The sequence below is a fragment of the Leptopilina boulardi genome, unplaced genomic scaffold (genome assembly GCF_019393585.1).
Source record: "Leptopilina boulardi isolate dan_hultmark-lab unplaced genomic scaffold, ZJU_Lbou_2.1 LbouV2_213, whole genome shotgun sequence".
NCBI classification, from domain to species: domain Eukaryota; kingdom Metazoa; phylum Arthropoda; class Insecta; order Hymenoptera; family Figitidae; genus Leptopilina; species Leptopilina boulardi.
In genome coordinates, this window is record NW_026137767.1 from 363,014 (window position 1) to 385,720 (window position 22,707).

At 28.7% G+C, this 22,707-nt stretch overlaps 1 protein-coding gene across 1 annotated transcript in view; it reads right to left on the reverse strand.

The window, feature by feature from the left end:
* LOC127279019 (glutamate receptor ionotropic, kainate 1-like) overlaps positions 1-22,707 on the reverse strand; it is a 211,557-nt gene that overhangs the window by 50,656 nt on the left and 138,194 nt on the right. Inside the window, exon 6 of the mRNA XM_051301091.1 lies at positions 18,785-19,056. Within this exon, the coding sequence (XP_051157048.1) occupies positions 18,785-19,056 (272 nt within the window). The remainder of the gene's footprint in view (positions 1-18,784; positions 19,057-22,707) is intronic.

The following is a 22,707-nucleotide window of genomic DNA, read 5'->3' on the forward strand; positions in this document are numbered from 1 at the left end:
AGAAGGTTTAAAATTAGAGTATTTAAATGAATCAGAAAAGGATTATTTAATGTCAATTTTAAAGAAATATCCTTATCAGTTTTATTTACCAGGTGATAAATTAGGTTGCACTAAAATAATTCAACATAATATTGAGTTAACAGATAATAAGCTCGTAAATAGTAAATATCCTAGATATCCAGAAATTCATAAAAAGAAATAGAAAAACAAACTAAGGCCTTATTGGAAAATCAATCAATAAAACGTTCAAAATCTTCTTATAATTCTCCTGTATGGATAGTTCCTAAAAAGGACGATTCAGAAGGTAATAAACGATGGCGAATGGTAATAGATTACAGAAAATTAAATGAAAAAACAATTAGTGATGATTATCCAATTCCAAATGTAACGAAAATTTTAGATCAGATAGGGGGCGCTAAATATTTTACAATTTTGGATTTAGCTTTGGGTTTTCATCAGGTTGAAGTCGCTCCTGAAGACAGACATAAAACAGCCTTTTCAACACCCTTCGGACATTATGAATTTAATAGAATGCCATTTGGATTAAAAAACAGTCCTTGGACCTTTCAAATGATGATGGATAGAATTTTATCAGGATTGCAGGGAGTAGAATTATTTGTCTATATGGACGATATTTTTATTTATGCAAATTCATTACAACAACATAAAGAAAAACTCGAAAATTATTAGGAAGACTAAAAACAGCTGGGTTAATTTTACAACCAGAAAAATGTAAATTTTTGAGAAAAGAAATTGGGTACTTAGGTCATTTAATAACAGAAAATGGAGTAAAACCTGATCCTAAAATGGTCGAAGCTGTTCAAAAATTTCTACAACCAAAAAATAGAAAAAATATCAAACAATTTTTAGGACTTATAGGATATTATAGACGATTTATTCCTAATTTTGCTAAAATGACGAAACCATTGACTAATTTATTAAAAAAGAATATAAATTTTCATTGGGACTTTCAAACTGAATCTGCTTTTGCTAAATTAAAAAATATACTTTGTACGCAACAAATATTACAATATCCAGACTTTAATAAACCCTTTATTCTAACAACTGACGCCTCCGATTTTGCAATAGGAGCCATTTTAAGCCAAGGTGAAATCGGTAAGGACCTTCCAATTGCATATGCATCAAAAACATTAGGTGGAGCAGAACTTCGGTATACAACTACTGAAAAGGAATTGCTAGCTATTGTTTTTGCAGTTAAACATTTTAGACCTTATATTTTTGGAAAAACAGTCACTATAGTTACTGATCATAAAGCATTAACTTGGCTAAATCAGTTAAAAGATCCTACAATTAATTCCCGATTGGCGAGATGGAAAATAAAATTACAAGATTATTCCAATTGCGAAATTATTCATAGACCAGGGAGAGTAAATGCCAATGGCAGATGCACTTTCTCGAAATGTTTTTTATTTAGAAGAAAGAGTATTATATTTAGGAAAAGAATTTGTTGAAAAATCAGAAGCAGAAGAGGGTGAAATAAATGAATATTTTATTGAAAGAACATTTGTTTATTATATTAAAAAAAATTCTAAGGAAGAAAATAAAGATTATAAAATTATTGAAAAAAATAAACAAAATAGAGGGAAAGGTAGAAAACGAGAGATAGAATAAGAAGAAAATTGCAAAAAAATGAAAAAATCACAGGAAAGTAAAGACAATACAGTTACGGACGAAAGAAATATTCCAACGGGACAATTAAATAAAACTGATACATGTCATGACATCCTTGCTGGCGGGGGTAAGGAATTGGCGCCATCCTTATCAAAATCCCGAATGAAGGAATGTCGTGATAGTAAATTAACTTCTTAATTAAATTATGAAAATACTAATTTTGAATTAACAGACAAAATTAAACTCACTCAAATAATTGTCCCATTGGAATCTGAAATTGAAGAAAAGGCATTGATTGAATCGGTTCCAGAATGTGGAAATTCAAGTATTTTACCTGAAGGTAAAATTTGGATCAGTGAAAATCTGATGAATGAAGAAAAATGCCATTTACATAACGTGACGACTAAGACGGAATTAATAAAAAATTTAGAGACAGAAAATTTATTAGACAGCGATTTAGATATGTTAATTGATAAAAAGAAAATTGAAGGAATATTTGAATTACAAAATAGGAACATTGAAAGAAAGGTGCAAGTATTGGCAGTGTCTGAATCAGAAAATGATAGTGAAAATGAAGATGAAACTGATAAATTTATTCATATTTCAAAAGAAAATTTGTGGATGAGAGAAGATAATTTAATTAATTTCGTATCGTGTGATTTTGTAATTTCTACACCTATAGGGAAAGAATTAAAAGAATTAGGTTTAATAAATTTATCAAATGCTATGAAAATGCAAATGCAAGTAGGAGAAGTATTTCGAGATACAATAGGAAAGCAAAAAATTTTCCATTTATTTATCAAAGAAAAATTTAACGATAAATTTTATTTAGAAAATTTAGAATCAGTAGTTGAAACATTTAAAGAAGCACTAAAAACTGAAAACTTGAAAACTTTTAGTCTTTCAAGGGAAGGTAATGGGTTCGATAAAACACCGTGGAATTTAATCGAAAATACTTTTAAATTAAATTTTGAGAATGAAAATTATAAAATGACAATTTGTACTGGGGAAGTAGAAATACCAAAAGATAACGAAAAATTAACTATTATACAAGAAAATCATGATAGTTTTATTGGGTGAATTTCCTAATGGCAATACGTGCAGTGAATGTAAAGGAGCTTAACGTAAGTAAAAAAAAATGATGAAATAAAATAATGATGATAATAAATATATATATAAAAAAGGTATATATATATAAAAAGGGGAGAGTGAATTTTTTTATAATTTTGTGCAAGGTGTTTTCCTGAAAATAAAGTGTTCTATTTATAGTAGTTGAATTGAATAAAAAAAAAGGAAATTTTTTTTATCTAAAAAAAGGATAATTTTTTTTAATTGTTTAAAAAAAAATTTTTAAATAATTTTTTTTATAGGACCTCGATTTGTTAACAGAACAAATCGAGCTCAATCAAGCAAGTAATATGAATATATCCATGAAAGGGAGGAATAGTTTAATTTGGACGAGGTTCCAACCCTTTCATCACGAACAAGTCAAATATTGGAGGCTCAATATTGATAAATATGTACAAATTTGTGATCAATGACATGAGATGCATTGTCGAATCGAAGAATTTATATTTAATTTCGAAAATAAATATTTATTGAGGGATTTTGGGCCTTGGCACAGACCCCATTTCATTAAATGGAACCTCCATTCAATGCAACCGGGCGAGGTTGTACCGCTTTTTGCACACAAAAAATACACCTGGTGTAGAAATTTCTTGGATAGAAACACAATTGATAGCGACAATTGTCAAATTTGTCGGAAAAATTATATCAAGAATTGGAAGTTCTTCCAACTTCCTCCTCCATTGATGCAAATACATCCACTTTAAAATAATATTTAAAAAAAAATGTTCATGGTTAAAATTTAAAATTATTATACAGGAAAATTTTTTTTTGTAAAGAGGGGAAGAAATTGAATAAATAAATATTTGCTATTTTTCTAAATTTCAGATTTTTATTTTACTCACCGTAGATTTTGTATAAATTTCCATAAGATTTCCAAAATCCATATAAAATTCCAGGACAATTTTTTTTATTATGATTCACAATTCTTTTTGTGCTTTAAACAAATACAGTTTAATCTCTAAATTAGGTTTCCAATCGATGATGATGACAACTTTCTCTGAGTATTAATTTATTTTTGCAGCTGAAAGTGGGAAAATGAATTAATAATAAAAAAAGAGAACATTTTTTGTAAAAGTTAATAAAACTCAATATAAGATTAATTTAAATAAATTAGAATACTCACTAACTTTGAATGAATTGATTCCTTTTTGTTTTAATTTAATTTTTCCTATAACACTGTAAAGGGGAAATAAATAATAATAATAATAAAATAAATCAGCCTTCCAGAACACTAACCTGAAACAAACAAAAGAAAAAGGGGTTAAAGTTATTTTATTAAAATTAAACTATATATATATATGTATATATATATATATATATATAGAAATACCATATAAAAAGAAAATATTTTTTTTAATAGTAATTAATAAAGAGTCAAAAATTTAAATTTAGCTCACTTTTTGGTTAGAAAAACCTGTCAATTTTGAAAATTGCACTAAACAAACAAATCATGTAAAAAAAGGAAATAAAACAAAGTATCAAAGTAATTTAATAATAATATAATCAAAACAATAATTTAATTAAAATTGATAAAAAACAAATTAAGAAATCAAACAAATTCAAAACATAAACAAATAGCAGACGACATTGTCGGAAGATACAAAATTGAAAGTTACAATTTAATTTTAACAATATATTTTATTATTAAAATACCTACTGTTTTCCTTTAAAAAAAAATATTTTAAACAAAATAGAATTATCCTGAATATTATAAATAAAATGATAAAAAGGAGAAATTGGAAAAAATCTAAATATTAAAAGTATAATTATTTTTTCTTGGACTTACCAAAAGACAGAATACGTACAACAAATAAAGGGTGCACTTCCGAAACCCCCCCCCCCTTCCGATTTTAATGAAACTTGGTATACTTACGTAATTTCATGCGCTGATCACGAAAATGATAGTGAAAATTACCGCAAATTTCATTTTTATGGTGAAAACCATAAAAAACACCATAAAATTATGGTTTTTTGCGTTTAACTCGTAAAAAACGCAAAATTAAAAAAAATCGTTCTTACAAAAGTTGTAGAGCTTCTAAAAATGAACATTTTATGTCCTATACATTTTTTACCAAAAGTCATTAGTTTTCGAGAAAAATGCAGAAACATGAAAAGCACACTACAAAAATTACTAATACCACGAAACTGGAATTCCTATAAAGATAGTTTTGAGAGATCGCACATTAAATTTGATTCGTTTGAATATTATATTATTATGATATTATATTATATTATACATATATTATGTATATATAATATAATGTAATATAAAATATGTAATTCTACAATTCTACAACATTGAGTCATCTTGGCGGTGGATGAGACGATTTTTATCTCGCGGCGGAGTTCACAAGAACAATCTTGCTGATTACCTTTGTGAATTCTTATGGAGAAGACGTGCCATAAAATTAAAAATTGATCCCTTCACTCAATTACTGAAGGACATTAAGATGGTTTATCCTGGTCACAAGTAATTATCAATCAGCCTTTTTAAAGGCTACATAATATAGAAAACAATCAGCCCTTTTCAGGGCTACCAAACTACGTTAGAAATAAAGTCAATAGTCCTTTAAAAAAATCTTTTTAAAGTGATTATCAATCAGCCTTTTTAAAGGCTACATAACTAATTTCTGTTAGTAGAAATCGTAGTTTTGTTGCGCACTTTTAAGACAAACAGAGAGTCAAATTCACATTCTTAATGGTACTGGAAGGTACGGAACCCACCCCGACCCCCCTCCTCCAAGATGTCTTCCCCTAAAAGGTCTTATGGAAGTAGCCCTGTACAGCAAAGAATGCAGAGGCGGGCGAAGCCCGCCTTCCCTAGTATCGTTGCTCTCTTTCAAAACAGACAGACAGTCAAATTCACATTCTTAATGGTACTGGAAGGTACGGAACCCACCCCGACCCCCCTCCTCCAAGATGTCTTCCCCTAAAAGTTCTTTGGGAAATAGCCATGCACAGCAAAGAGTAGAAGGTTTTTTATTAAAAGATATTGTCCGTCACATAAGACATCTGCCTCTTGTGGATAATAGCTAGATGTTTTTAAATATTTTGCATTTTTCTCGAAAACTAATGACTTTTGGTAAAAAATGTATAGGACATAAAATGTTCACTTTTAGAAGCTCTACAACTTTTGTAAGAACGATTTTTTTTAATTTTGCGTTTTTTACGAGTTAAACGCAAAAAACCATAATTTTATGGTGTTTTTTATGGTTTTCACCATAAAAATGAAATTTGCGGTAATTTTCACTATCATTTTCGTGATCAGCGCATGAAATTACGTAAGTATACCAAGTTTCATTAAAATCGGAAGGGGGGGGTTTTCGGAAGTTTATCCCAAATAAATAACTATAAATAAACACTGGATAATCTTTTTCACTAAAAAAAGGGGAAGAAAAAAAACAATTGTTTAAAGAAAATTTGATCATAAGATCAAAATTTTCTTGTAAGGGGAGAAGTGTAACAGTAATCTGTCACTGAACTTTAGGGTTTGGAAAATCTTTGTTATACGCCACGGATGAGAATGTGACTTGCGTATGAGTTACGTATTGTTAACATATGACTTACGATTAAAGCAATATTCAAATTTGAAATTTTGAATATTGTACTTTTATGAACAAAATACATTATTTATAAAATTAATTAGCTTATATAAGCTAATATGTATAGGTTAGTTTTACAAGAGATCAAAGTTAAAATTGAGAGCCGACTTAAAATAAGATAATAATGTAAAATAATAAGTATTAAAATAAGCATTAAGATAAAAATAATCATTATTGAAGTAACGATAAATAAATAAAGAAATAATGATAAATAAAATTAACAAATTAATTTTGAAAATAATATATTATTATTCAATACTGATTATTAATTTACAAAGTTATTATTAGTTAATTAATAAATAAATTAGTACATACTCAGAAAAAGGTTTTTCTGCAGTTTCCTTCTTTCTCTAGAAAATTGTTCTAGGCAAATGCGAGTATGATAAGCGTCGCTGCAATAATTGAGTCTTGATAATAGATATAGTTAATAATAATTAATAAATACAATAAATTAATTAACAAACTTTAAATATATTTAGAAATGATTGGTAAATAAAATAATCATTAATAACTATTATTTGGAGCATATATTATAATAAAATAATAAGCCAATCATTAATAATTATTATTTTTAAGAATAAATTATAACAGAATAAGATAAAAAAATTATTAAATTTTTAAGAATCCTTAAAAAAGGGATGAATCATGAAAATAAATAAGTAAAAAAAATAAATAAAATAAAAATAGAGATAAAGAAAAAGATAATGAATCATAAAATTCTCAGAAAAAAATGGAAAACAAATATGACGGTTACAAGATGTTCGCATTTATCAAGCCAAGTAATTGGTGAGGGCGGAACTAAAGAACCAAAAAATAAAATTCTAATTGGAAGAATTTAGATTAAGAAAGGGAAAAAGGGTCCAAGTCTAAAGGTGGGAAAATAGTATAAAAATGAAATTTTAAAAGTAGGGACCAGATTTTTCGACTATAACTCGAGTAAGATACGTGTATTTAAATTTACAAAAAAAAACTAATAAAAGATTTAGAAAATTTTAGAAGCAGGACTTGATTATTTTCTGAGTGAAAACCAAATAAATTTTTGGTGTTACAAAAAAAGAAATTGTGCAAAGGACACAACTTTTGAAAATATAATAAATTAAATTAATCATAATTTATTTTGTTAATTATCAAGTCTCAAAATTAGATTTGACTTGAATAAATGATAATTAATACTTTGATTAATTGATGGTGTTTTTATTTAATTAATAAATCATAATTAAATAGTGTGACAATATATAGATAAATAAAGTATTTTTCCTTTTTCAACAAGTAAGTCCTCTTAAGGACTTAAACGATTAAGTACCTACGAAAGAAAATAAATAAAAGAAAAAAAATTAATTAAACGGAAGAGATCCGAAATTTAAGTTTTAAACATCAACAAAATTTCTTGGACATTTCAAGCAGCAGTGTGAATTAAACTTCAAGATCCAGCGACGTGTGTCACATGATCATGTTCAATAACACATGTGATCTATGAATCGAAATCCTTCTTTCAATTCTCATCTGTCGACCATGTGCAAGCAAGTTTCGTAAAATAAAAATATTAAAGATAACAATGGTAAGTTATACATATTTTTTTAATGCTAAAAAGTAAAATAAATATTTTTTTTATTGGTACAAAGTAATATAAATATTATTCTTGTTTTTGTAATAATAATTTATCTTTGTTGTAGAACTGCAAACATGAGGTATTGTGGCAGATGTTGTTTTTGCCGATATCTGACATCTTCCATTGTAAGTAACTCCCAAAATACACCTTAATTTTTTTAAAATAAAAAAAATATATATATATACTTTTTTTTAATATATCATTTTAAAGTAAAAAAAAATTAGTTTCACTATGTTCATCATTGGAAATTTTCTTTATCATGTTGAACCTAACCTAACTGAGAGAAAATAGTTTAAATCATATTATTCGTTATTATTTTTACAGTTACATTATGGTATAAATCAGTTGCCATTTAGATGTGCGGATGCAAGTTCTCATAACGGAATGCAACCTGGGACTCTACCTCAACAATCATTACAATTTCCTCAACCGGTACTCCAACAACCACTACAGCCTGGCGTTCAGCAGTCGCACCAACCTAGGATTCATTCTGGGTCTCAACCAGTAATCAAACAGCCACCAAATTCTGATGTTCAACAGTCAAATCAACCGAGGGTTCAGTCTAGGTCTTAACCTGTATTCCGACAGCCACTACATACTGGTGTTCAACAATCAAGACAACCATACCGTCAGCAAAATTCGTGACAAACACAATTTGTCAGTTCACGAAAAGTTGAGGCAAAGAAACAGGAGCAAAAGGAGAATAAACACCCTAACAAGGTAAATTAATTTTTTTTACTTCTGTAAATTGTTTTATTCTTTCTATATAAATTTTTATAATATTCATCAAATCTGTTTTTATCTATGTAAATTGAAATTATTTTATTCTTTCTATATAAATTTTTAAAATATCCATCAAATCTGTTTTATCTATTGAATTGAAATTGTTTTATTCTTTCAATAAAATTTTTTATAATATCCATCAAATCTGTTTTTTTATTATTACATTTAATTAAAAATTCTCAAAATACATTTAAAAATGTAATATTAAAGGTGCATCAAGTTCTCTATCAGAGGGCATTAATTTCTTCTAGTGGGGCTCAAGAAACTTCTAGTGGGGTTCGAAAAACACAATTAATAGTACCTTTACCTCAACCTCGAAAAACACAACGTCGACAAGAAGAGCATAAGAAAAATCTGCATGCTGAATAGGTAATTTTTTTTATCTTATAATTATTTATTTTTTTAAATTAATTTAATTATTCACATATTTACATAGAAACTCTATTTTAATTAAATTAATTATTAAAATTTAATTAAATAAGATGAAAAAACGGACTCCTCTCAGCGCAAATCGAGATGGGAACCAATCAAGGAATATATTCCAACATCGACAAAAAAAATGGAAGAAAAATGTATTTATGTTCCAACACCAAAAGACACAAAAACAGAAGATAAACGACCTCCATCAGCCTTATCAATCACCTCGGATTCATCGCCATCGTCATCACATTCTACAAGTTCATCGTCATCATCATCTTCGCAATCATCGAAATCTTCAGGGACAATAAAAGCTTGTAAAAAAATGTTTTCTTCAGGAGTTGAAAAACCTTCAGAAGTATCAAAATCTCCAGTAGTAGTGGAATCTTCAGGAATTCAAATATCTTCTGAAAAATCTTAAGAATTAGCACAGTCTTCAAGAGTTGAAAAATCTCCAGAAGTGGTGAATACGCCAGGGTCTTTAAAATTAAATGAATCGCTAACAGTAAACGATCCTTGCTTTTGAAAACAATCAAAACCACAGAAAGTGACGAGTAAAAGAATAAGGTCGAAAAGTGGTGATGATCACGATGACGATGATGATGATGATGATGATGAGGACAAGAGGAAAAAAAGAAATAAGAAGAAATAAAAAAATTGAAAAAATAAAATTATTTTATTTAACCACGTTCTTCGTTTTATATGAAAATAAGTTTATTTAAACACGTTCTTCGTTTTATAAAATTCCTGTATTTAACCACCTTTTTCGTTTTATATAAAAAAAAAAGTTTATTTAAATTCGTTCGTGGTTTCATTCTTTAAGTCAAAATTGTATTAATCTTTTAAATATAGTGTTTTCATACATATCTTCGAACATTTTTTGTTTTTAGTTTTAACAATTGTCTTGTTTTTAAAAATAGATGAAATACTTGTGATATGTACCGTGGATGTCCCAGTTACCGTCCACCTAAGACCTAGTTTCCGTCTAGTTTAATTTTCAAAATAACATTTATAAAAAAATTATTTTCTTTTATTTGTTTACTTAAACTAATAAGTCAATTGCGTGCCAAAAGGAATAAATTATTGTTAAAAAATAATTTAAATTACTATACGAGATATTTGTAAAATGGACTGAAACTGAGACGTGGACGGTAACTGGTTCATCCACGGTTTATATATTTAATACAATTGAAAAAGTATTATTAATAAAGTGACTTAATATTAGAGAAAAAAAATTGTTTTATAAACTAATTTTATATCCTAAATTTTTTTTGGTTAAATTAATGCATTTTCATATAACATACTATTTAACATACTAATTATTATGTTAACTTGAATTTTTTTTAATTGAACTTAACCTAGAGTAAAATTTTAAACTTACAAATATGATTGCTTTATGTAAGTGACTTTAGTTTCATAGACATTAATAAACTGAATTTATTTATTTATTTAGTTAAATTAAGATTATATAATGCACGTTGAAAGCGTATACTATTCAAAGTTTAGGCGGGAATCGATATTCTTTACGGAAACTGTCACAAGGAAGCGCTACGATTATTCAATTGGTAATGTATAGTGGGGATTGCTGTGGTGGTGAGGGTCACTATGTTCCAGTCTTCCTGCCTCAGCACTCATTCCTCATTTCAGCTTCAAACGTTCATGGTAAATGTCTCTTCCAGGTTTTGTTGTCTCTTTTGGGTCTTGTTCTGCTTGAGGTTATTCTCACTTTTATGTTTATTTCTCTTAAAGGTTCTTTTCCTTTTATTTTTCATTCATATTTTTTTCTTTTTATGACTGGTTCTTATTTCAGTTTTCTTGTTAATTTCTCTTATTTTAAAATAATGATTTTGTATCTATATTGCTATTCCTGTAAAATAATAATTGTGACGCGCTTACAAGAAAGGGACTTGAAAAGTAAATAACTTTAAGGTTATGTTTATATTAAAATTACTCTTTTAATATGTAAAATCAAAATCAGTTTTTATTAAAACTTTTGGATGTAATAAAGACTGAAACATCAATATTTTATATGGGACGTTGATCCTTTTTGCGTATTTTTAATTCAAATTACAAATATAAGCTAAAACTTTAGTCTTCTTAGAAGCGCGTCATAATTTTTTGTTCTTTTTTCATTTTGTAAGTTAAACTTATTTGAATCTTACTTTTATTTTCTTTTTTTCTGAATCTAGGGTTTTCTTTTATAGCTCACGAAAAAAATGGATCAACATAAACTTCCTCCTCCACCAAATTCTTCAAACACATCAACTTTGGAAAATGATGATAATAGTTCTGTCATAGATATATATGATGATAATAGTTCTGTCACAGATATATATGAACACAATAATTATGAAGAAGATTGTTTAACTGTTTATGATGACGATGATAATGATGATAATGATAAGTATGGCAGTGAGGGAGAAACTGTCATCATCAGTGATGATGACTTCATCGATAATGACTCGACTGATGATGATGTTTTAATTATAGACATAGATCTGGAAGAAGTAAGTTTAAAAGTTATACATTATATTTTAGTTTTAAATCTTTATTCTACATTTCTAAAGTTATATAATATCTCTGTAAATTTTATTATTTAAAAACGTTAATATATATTATTTTATATTTTAGATGGTGGACCTGCTAGATGCATACCCTGAGACTGCAGAAATGCTAGAAATCATTCCATTAAATTTGCACATTTCATATGATTCATTACCACCTTCTCCTTAAAAATAAAAATGTATATGTTAACAATTGTGCCAATTTAAAATAAAGACTTTTTTAATTAACACATTTATTTTATTTAAAACGTAATTTAATTTAAACGAACATGATATAAGTTCATTACACGTTAGGTATTTATGCGCGCGCATATAAAAGCGTGTTCAGAACTGCGCGCACATTATTATTTGTGGTGGGGTTAGAAGACGAGTGGGGATACTGCTGATATAAAAGGTGACTACCGGGGTACCAAAATGATTCTTTCTTATAGGTCTTGAAGTGGAAATAAGTATTGACTCCTCTATTTTATTCTTTCTTTTCAGATTTATTATTTTCCAGCTGTATTTCTCAGATTTATGTTTTTTTTCTTACAGCAGTTTTTTTAGGTTCCATAAGTTATTCTCCCAAGATTATTTTGATTTCAGAGTTTCTATATTTCGATACGATTTTTGTGTCTTAGGTTTTCTATTCTACAATAACATCTACAACAAAATGGACTTAGAAAAAGTAAATGCTGTTGTACGCATGGAAGCTACTCTGCCGACGAAGCCTCTTTCTGAATTGGTTCCAAAGGGTGGCTACATGGTCACCAAACTTACCAAAGTACAAACAAGATTTGGAGGAAGGTTAATGACAGAACTTGATAACTAATTCATCACTTTCCTGCCAGCCAGATTTGTGAAATTCTTCGAGGATTCTTATTTTCAGGAATTTTAAAATAGCTTTAATTTCTATTTTCAGGAATTTTAAAATAGCATTAGGTTTTATTTTCAGGAAATATAAAAAAACATTTAACTTAAAGAATATACGAGGGTTAGGTTTTTGAAATAAACAAATATTGTTTTAAGTTAAAATTTTTTTTTATTTGTAGAAACATCCATTATTTATACAAAAAAAGATTCACCATTTTCATAGAAAGTTTTTAAATTAGTAAGCATTTTTTACAGCACAATTATCATTATAAAGAGTATGATGTATACATGTTAACAAATCAGATTTAATTTTTTTCAACGATGGACATTCAAAATCTTCTAAATTTTGTACATTTACTAAATATTTTTCTAGCTATGTCTTCTTTTCTAAACCTTTAACATAGATTTTCACTTTTATAGCGTCCTGGCAATGAATTCCACGTACAAGGTGATTCAAATAGGTAGACAAGTGGTTGAGCATCTGCCTGCAGAGGAAGTACTGCCAACTCTTTGAAAACAAACTCATTGTATAGCCTTTTAAAACCTTGAACGTCTACGATGAACTCTATTTATTTCTATTTCCATAAGGGTAATATTGTCAATTTAAAAATATATTAACATTTGTAATTTTACAATGATCAAAATGAGAGGCATATTTTTTCGTTTATCTTTTCTTACTGTTTGAAATCCTACAATTACATATCGTGGTTTCTCCAATTGTGTTGATGTTTTTATTTACCATAGGACTTTTGAACTTGCTGGAACTAATGGATACTCGTACATTTCCCATGATCGGAAACTTATTGAAATTAAAGGATCTTTTTCAATGAACTTCAATAATTTTATTTTATTATTATCAGCTGGTAAAACGTATGGAACCATCCATTCTAGTTTATTGATTCATAAGAATTTTCTTCTAATTTTTAGCAAAACCAAAAATCATGCCAAGTAGTATTGTTACATCAAAATATCCGTTTTCTAAAGTAATTATTGCATCAACTGTAATTTTTGAAAATCCTGCATTTTCAATTAGATTTAACTAAGGTGGAGTCAGAGATACTACGTTTTTCATAATAGTTGTATGTCCAACGCATTTGCATCGATCAATCTCGATACTATTTAATTCATAACGAATTTTATAAAATAAAAAACATATTGCATTGCTACTCAAGTGCACGTTTTCTGTAACGGCAATACCGTCATTTTTAGTAAATTTTCCAAATATGAGCAATGAACTTTTACTCGGTAGAATACATAAATCACGATGTTGAACTGCAATTCGAATTTCATCACCATTGTTAAAAGAGGATGAAGCATACGGTTGATGAGCAAGAATTTCATAATGAGCTATGGACTCATCAAAATTCACTGTTGCTGGAATGTTGAGAATTTCGTCCATTTTTGTTGCAACAACACCCAAAAAATATATAAATTATTATTTGTCTTGGCGTTTTCCTTGAGGTATAATTTTTAGTCCTAGTTTTTTCAGGAACAGGCGATTCTGAGATGTTAACACCTTGTGAGACAAATTTAAACTGATTTGTATTTGGCATGTTGGCTGACTTTTATAGTTTCCACCAACTTTTTGATTATATACAATTCCCATTACATTGACTTTATGTGCAATCGGATGGTTATAGTTTCATCTCGAAAATTAATTAAATCACCGCCCTGATCCACAATACGGAGTTGAATCTTATGTATTGTCTTGACAACAATCGGAAGGTAAATGACTTATGCTGGTACTTCCACAATCTTATATTCTGGTGGAACGCTAGGGAAGAATTCATGGATAGTATGGGCCTTTTGATTATTTATATACGCTCCAGATGTAATACTACACTCAACTCTGACTGAATTTACCTTAAGAATTGCTACAGGTAAATCAGAGATGTGTGTTTCATTAGGTGATAATTTCCGCGGCATAAATCCCAATAATTTACCAAATGAATCTTTATGTTTAAAATCAATTGGTAAATTTGATTCAACTAAACTGCGTAATGTATTGTTATTAGGTTTTATACTAATAACAGTTCCAAGTTTTACTGAATTTTTTATACATTTTTCAATATCTGTGATTTCATAACTCCCAGTTGGTATATCAATTATATGATTACCAATGTAAAATTTATTATTACCTTCATCAATATTGGGAATAAAATTAAAAGTCAGTAATTCAACAAGACCGAGGATATAATTTTTATTTAGATTAAGTTCTATTGGTGGGAAATATTCAGCTTCAAGAACTGAACTGTTTCCACTTAGTGTTAAAGTAAAAGAATCACTCATGATGCTGTCAGTTTATATACTAAAAGATTACAAAGTTACATGTTCTTATATAGACTATAGCTGCTCTTAACATTAAGTTGTTTACATAAAAATTTTAAACATAAATGTTTTTTATCACTTCGTTGTATAATCATTCTACGCTCTATGAATTTTGATGTGCAACTAACTGTAAGACTATAAAAGCCTAGTATTTATAGTTTTCAGAGCAGTTACTGTCAAGATGCAGTTCACGAAACAACCTGCAGCACTCCCAATCACAAGTATTGACGTTGAAACTAGTGAGAAAAATGTTCAACGTCATGGTAGTTTGTTTTCAGATAGCATCCGAGCTGTCTTTTGTGGTCCCTCAAATTGTGGTAAAACAAACGCTCTTCTCTCTTTAATCATACTTCCAAATGGTTTAAGTTTTGAAAATATTTAGCTATACTCTAAATCTCTGCAGCAGCCAAAATATAAATTTTTGGAAAATGTAATATATGACGTAGATGGAATTGAATACTTTCCATTTAGTGAGCATGAAGAAGTAGTATCTACAAAAGATGCTAAACCGAAGTCAATATTCATCTTGGATGATATTGCTTGTGAAAAGCAAGACAATGTTAAAGCTTTCTTTTGTATATTTTAAAGCTTTCTACTTGTGTCAAACATATGCTCGTATTCCAAAACATCTAGTCCGAGATAATGTAAATTTACTGGTGCTTTTTAGACAAGATGAAAAAATTTAAAACATGTCTACGAAGATCATGTAAATACAAACATGTCATACTCAATTTCGTGATTTATGTTCAGAATGTTGGAAATCTGATAAATATGGATTTGTCGTTATTGATAAAGATAGAAATTTTAATGAGGAAAGATATAGAAAAGGATTTGATTGCTTTATTACATTATAAATATAAGGACATTATTTCATTTTAAATTAGTATAGTTTATGTTATCAAGACGAAAACATGTATCGAAACTTAAAAAGAATCAATAAAACGCAACTTGATAATAATTCGTTTTACATTTTTAGTAAAAGTAATATACTTCTCTTTATTTATTGGAAGTAAATCAACTCTACCATCAAAATCAGCAGCAATTGCTTCAATAATAAAATGTGCGTCATAGCCACATAGGTTAAGGAAAACAACAGGTATGGTCGGTGATTCATGATAATTAACATTACATTCTTGATGTGCTCCGCCCCGAAACTTCCCTGTTAGTTGGCAATGGTCTCTGACTTTCACATCCCCATGCGCAATTTTCTTTCTACAGATATGACAGGTATTGTCATTTCTAAAATCTACCAGCTGCTGTTGACTTAATGCTTGCATTGGTTTAAATTTTTTTGTAAATCTGCTCTACATGCTCTATCAAGTTCTTTAACTCCTTTGAAAACCATTTAGCAGGATCTTCTTCATCTTTAGATAATTCTTTGTATATGGATAATAAGTCATCAAAACCACATTTTAGATAATAACCATACTGAGCATCTTATGATTTTGGAAGACCTCGGTATTGCATACTTCTTGTGGTGTTTCTGCTGGAATTAACAGACTCTCGCAGTCTGCAGAAATAATAAAGGGTACACGCACCTTGTTTTGAAAATTTTTAAATTCGATAGTATGTCCTCCTCTTCTTCGTCTTCTTTTTTTTAAAGTTTTCGTCAATATTATGGTCATCAATACGTAAGAGATTAACATGATGTACCCACTTTTGTAATGTCAGATGTATTGGGTAGACACTGAAATTTTCCTTTCTTTTTGAAAGACGATACACGCATCAAAATGAAAACGCAGGTATTTAACTTTCTGACTTACATTTAAACACCTAGATTTTTGATAAGGTAAAAAATCAGATCTATACAAAAATGACCTCATTATATTTTTATATCTCTGACATTTGTTCTGCCACTCGAATGCGGCAACACATTTTTCATCGCTTGTCATCGACATAATAGTGATGAGATCTCGTTCAGCGATTTTAATGAAGTCGTCTACCTCCAGACTTCATTAAACTCCTTAATCTCAATTCTTTGCCGAGACTTTTTCGGCACCCTACACTTTGGCATCTTAAAAACTGAGAAATCTGAAAATAAAAACCACCACCCCTAAAAAGAAAAAAAAACCTAAACCTAAAACAAAATACCCAATACCAATAATGAAAAAAACCCACCACCTAAAAAGAAAAAACCTAAATCTAAAACCAAAATACCCACCACCTAAAAAACCTACAACTAAAATATTTGTATACCTGAAATAAAAATAATAAACAAAATCTGAAATAAAAAAGAGAACCTACAATAAAAAAAGCTGAAATGCTGTGGAAGTACTGCGCAAGATCTGTAAACAGGAAGCAGTGATGCTAATGGACCGAGCGCCGTGCAATATACCCTACTCCCCACTATGAGGCGCCCCACTACTAAAGCGACGCGCGTAACCAGGCAGGCCTGCCGCTGCGCGCTCCGCTGTAGACATGGGAGGAAGTCCCCGGCTGAGCTTACATCGATGCGGTGAGAGACGGAACTCTGCATATGAACCCAGCGCTGGTTCCGGGATAGACGCAGCCAGCAAAGGGTATCCCTCTCGATGCTTTTTCTATACAGGGGAGATAAATACATATTGTATTATACAATGTAATTTTTAAATTTAAATTATTGTAAAAAATAGTGGCGCCATCTATAAGAGGCAGCCGGTACTAACTCGGTCGGTAAAGTATAACATCAAGCCATTGTAAATTAAATTTTTAAAAATTCAAATTTCCCGCCAAAGGGGTTTGAATTGATCGGTAATCGAAAATGGCGCCATCTAGCGGTGTCAGCCCAAACTAATTCTGTCGGTAAAGTATAACACCAAACCATTTAAAGATACAAATTTCCCGCCAAGGGGGTTTGAATTGGTCGGTAATCGAAAATGGCGCCATCTAGCGGTGGCATCCGGAACTAACTCGGTCGGTAAAGTAGAACACCAAGCCACTTGAAATTAAACTTTAAAAAATCAAATTTCCGGTCAAGCGGGTTTGAATTGGCCGGTGTCGCTATCTAGCGGTGGTAACAGGAACCAACGCGGTCGGTAAAGTGTCAGCCAAGCCACTTTAAATTAAACTTTTAAAAATTTAAATTTCCCGAACGGAAAGTTACGGTAAAGTAAATTTCTACATTACCGACCTCGGTCGGTAACTGGCCTGATACCAGCCTAGTATTACTACTGTACCATTTTGAATTTATATAATAACAATACTTTTATTTCCCCCTTTAATAACAATAATAGTAATTGAGTTTATATATATATATATATATATTTTTTATATACATGTATAGTACTGTTTGCGAATTTTATATAATGACAATAATAGTATTTACTCCTTTGCATGGATGTTGAAATAGTTGTATTAATTCGCATTTAGCGAATATCCTGAGCAAGGGCCCATTCCTAAAACATTGCAACAGAGTTGGTTGTGTTGTAATGATTTAGAGTGAAAAGACTTTATCTAAGTTCAATGAACTTTCTAATTAATGAATATAGAAGGGTTCATTACATACATTATTTTTACATAATTTTCGCAAGTAGTCAGTGAAATTTCACTGATTATATGGCGAAGGCATTGCAGATTAAAGGAATATCTACTAAATAATAAGTAAAACTTTAAACGCGTTTTTCTTAAAACTACTTTTTTGAAATGACAGGAAACGTAACTTTCACAAATCTCAACCAATTTACCTAAAAATTTAACTGTAGCTTCTTAATAACATTATCTAGGAAAAGAAGAATGGAATTTTTATTAAATTTTATATTTTTAAGAGAAAACAACTCTGTTTCTCAGAAAAAAGTTTGCAATTTTTGCAAAAATCGATTTTCGTAAGAACTGTTTGCCCAGACGCAGTGTAATATGAAATAAATTTTTTGCAAAAGAATTTCAATACGTACGCTATTTTGGAAATTTCAAAAAAAGATCCATTCCTACTGACAAAGAAACAAAATTCTGTTGGCGGAACAAGATGAACTTCCGTGAGTTCACAAATCTGTTGATTATTAAACAATTTTCCAATCAGAGGATATCCAACTATAGGATCTGTGTGGTAAGCTATTTTTCCATCTAGAACTTGCCTTATTCCTTCACTTGGCAATAAATATCGTTTTGCTTTAGGAATTTTTAACCATTTTTTTTTATAAAAAGTTTTTGTCTCCCAGTCTTTTCCCTATAAAATATAACTAAATATAAATTACTATATACTAATAGTAAAACATTTGAAAAATAAAAGTTAGATATAATAATATTTGTTTTAAAAGTTCACTGATTTCATTACCTATTTGGAAAATTCAGCAAGATCGTACCTAACCAGAAAAGGTGTCAAAAAGTACCTGCTCAGAAAATGAATTAACCCTCCGTCAGTCGCATTTTTTTTGTAACGCGGTTGGTCGCAGGTGATAGAGTTCCTCACCTATGTAAGTGAGTGCAGTGTTGCCGTATCATTCAAATAAGCGCGGAAAATTTAAAATTGAATATCATTGAAGGTACTGCCCATGAAGTAGTATAAGGAGCACTCACTGCTTGTTAAGCTTATAGGCCCTCTTCATGAGAATAAATCGCAAATTACATATATCCGATTATCACGCCTCTAGCGGAAAAGTGGTGTACTTAGATGTTTCATAATGAAATAATAAAGGAATTATTGCAATAATTTGTTGTAAGTTATATAAAAATATAAATAATTTTTTTAATTGTAGCCGTATATATTTCAAACGAAATTTCTTAATTATTTTTATTTTTAGGTTATATTTACATGTAAACAAACAAAATATAATTACAAGTTTAGTAAGTATTTTGTTAACATTCAAATACATACAAAATAATTTGTATGAACATTTAAATTACACGCATTCGCTATCTCAACATCTGAGAGAGAGGAGTACCTCTAGTTGCAGGGATCATTATTACCTTGCTGCGATCCCCACATAATTGTTTACTGTGCTGACACCTAGCATTCACCGTTATAACCTGTAACTTGCTGTCGATAAACCTTGTCGAATACACACAAAAAGTACACAATAAAAACATTAATGTTCACTATTTATTACCCTTTCAAATGCTTTAAAATAATAAATTAATACTTTTTCGCTGTTTTTCTATTATTAAAAAATCATATCTAAAACATTTTTCATTGAATTATATAAAAATTTGATAGAATACCCTAATATAACAGTGCTCTATATTTTATCTTTTATTTCACTTATTTCGTATTAAATTAATACAAATAAGGTCTTAAATTGCTCATGAACACTTTTTCTACAAATCCTAATAAATAATTGATCATATTTTATTGTTTAAATAACATTTTTAGTGACCAACATTGTTTCAACGCTATTCCGTTCAAAACGTGTTGGGCCCATGCGCTAGGGTAATTCATAAACAGCGATCAAAAACACGTCTAGAAAAGCTACACCAATATCAATTGAACTCTTTGTCTGCGCTTTGAACCGCAAACAGACAAAAAATGACAATTTTCACCGTTTTTTGCAATTTTGACAGCTTTTAACTGCCAAATCGTCAATTTTGACCCTAAATCCTTCATCAGCGACCGAAAATACATCTAGAATGACTATGGAGAAAATTTTAAAGCACTTAATATTTGCATAGGAGATTAAACAAACAAAAAAATGCCTTGTTCTTTATTATTATTAATAATAATAATATTAATTATTTTTGTTATTTATACAATAAGGGTGAAAATTTCCCAACTGGGCCACCTAAAACTGAGTTTTTAAATTTAAAATATTTTTTTTCATAATCTATTGCATGAAGCCGAATTAAAAACATTCCTGAAATGCGTTTTTAAAAAAATTAATTTTTTAATTATTTATTAACAATTGAATATTTTGTTACCTTTCCACTAAATTTGCAATTACTCTGTTGCTTGTTAATGAAATTAAATAAAATTTGGTGAGCATATAGAAAAATTATGTCTTTTTGAAAAGGAATAGAAATTTCAATTAATCTTTATTGTTAATGCAAAAAAAATTGTTTATTTAATAAACTAATAAATATTTAAACTATTTCTCATATGTTTAAGAAAAAATTTCAAAAACGACATAATCTACACTTTCTTAACTTTAATTAAAAAAAAAATCTTAGTACCTTTAAAAAATGAGTAAATTACGCGAATTTGAAGAGCGACGTGCAAGCGCTGGAACAGTCACCACTGCCGAGCGCGGCGCGCTACTACGCGTCGATGCCTATTCTCTGTTATCGAATTATACTAATTTATACTAATATAATTAATAGTAATACTAATTTAGCTAAATTAAAAATTGGTTTAGCGAAAATTTAATTAAATAAGAATTTGGTTAAATAAAAATTAGGCTTTAATAACAATTCTATTAAAAAAAATTCGGTTAAATAAAAATTCTTTTAAATAAAAATTCTGCTATTGAAAAATTTGTTTCTACGTTAAATTAAATTTCTAAAATTCAAAGTTAGTACATATTGAGCGTCCCAATTAAAATCTTTTCGATGAAATAACAAATTCATAAAATTAAATTTGTTCTTATATTTATAAGAAATAAATTTTTTTTTTAAATTATAAATTAATTTATTAAATTATTATAAATTAATTGTTAATTGTTAAAATTAATTAAAATTAAATTAAATTTGTTCTTACATTTATAACAACAAATTTAATTTTATGAATTTGTTATTTCATCGAAAAGATTTTAATTGGGACGCTCAATGTGTACTAAGTTTGAAATTTAGAAAATTAATTTAACGTAGAACCAAATTTTTTAATAGCAGAATTTTTATATAACCGAATTTTTTTTAATAGAATTTTTATGAAAGCCTAATTTTTATTTAACCAAATTCTTATTTAATTAAATTTTCGCTAAAACAAATTTTTATTTATTCAAATTAGTATTAGTTTTAACTAGTATCACTAGAGAAAATTTTACATTGGAATGTAAATACATCGGAATTAGTGATACTAATTTTGTTACTTGCAAAATATTTTAAAGAATATTCGTTTTTTGAAAAAATTCTCAGAAATCAGTTGTAATGAAAAGTTATAAGTTATAAGTTATAAGTTATAAGTTCCCACTGTAAGATTCTGCAGCCCAATGTGAGGGCCCAATATTTTTGGAATTTGTACCACAAGTCTAAGCACAGAATTTCATAACGATTACGAAATGGAAAGAAACTAATTTTTTTACTGTAGATCTCACATTGGGCTGCAGAATCTTACAGTGGGCAATGAAAAAATGCTCAATTTCTAATCCTGTGATCTCAAAATCCCTCCAAGATGCGATTTTTTAAAATTTATTTATCTGTAGATAAATTTTAGACCCAATATCTTGGATTGGGCCCAATATTTTGGGCACTTATAACACATGTCTGAACGCAGAATTTCATGGGGATTACGAATTTGATACTGAAAATTAGTGGTCTCATTTAAGAAAATTACTTTTTTCATTGTAGGGCTCAACATTGTGCTTCGGGGCCAATTTTTTTGTTTCAAAGTTGTACATCTTTTTGTTCAGAACAACTTTTGTCTTGAACATTTTTTACAAAAATTCGTACTTTTCGAGATATTTGCAAGTTTTCATACTTTTGGAACACCCTGTATAACTTTTCATTACAACTGATTTCTGAGAATTTTTTCAAAAAACGAATATTCTTTAAAATATTTTGCAAGTAACAAAATTAGTATCACTAATTCCGATGTATTTACATTCCAATGTAAAATTTTCTCTAGTGATACTAGTTAAAACTAATACTAATTTGAATAAATAAAAATTTGTTTTAGCGAAAATTTAATTAAATAAGAATTTGGTTAAATAAAAATTAGGCTTTCATAAAA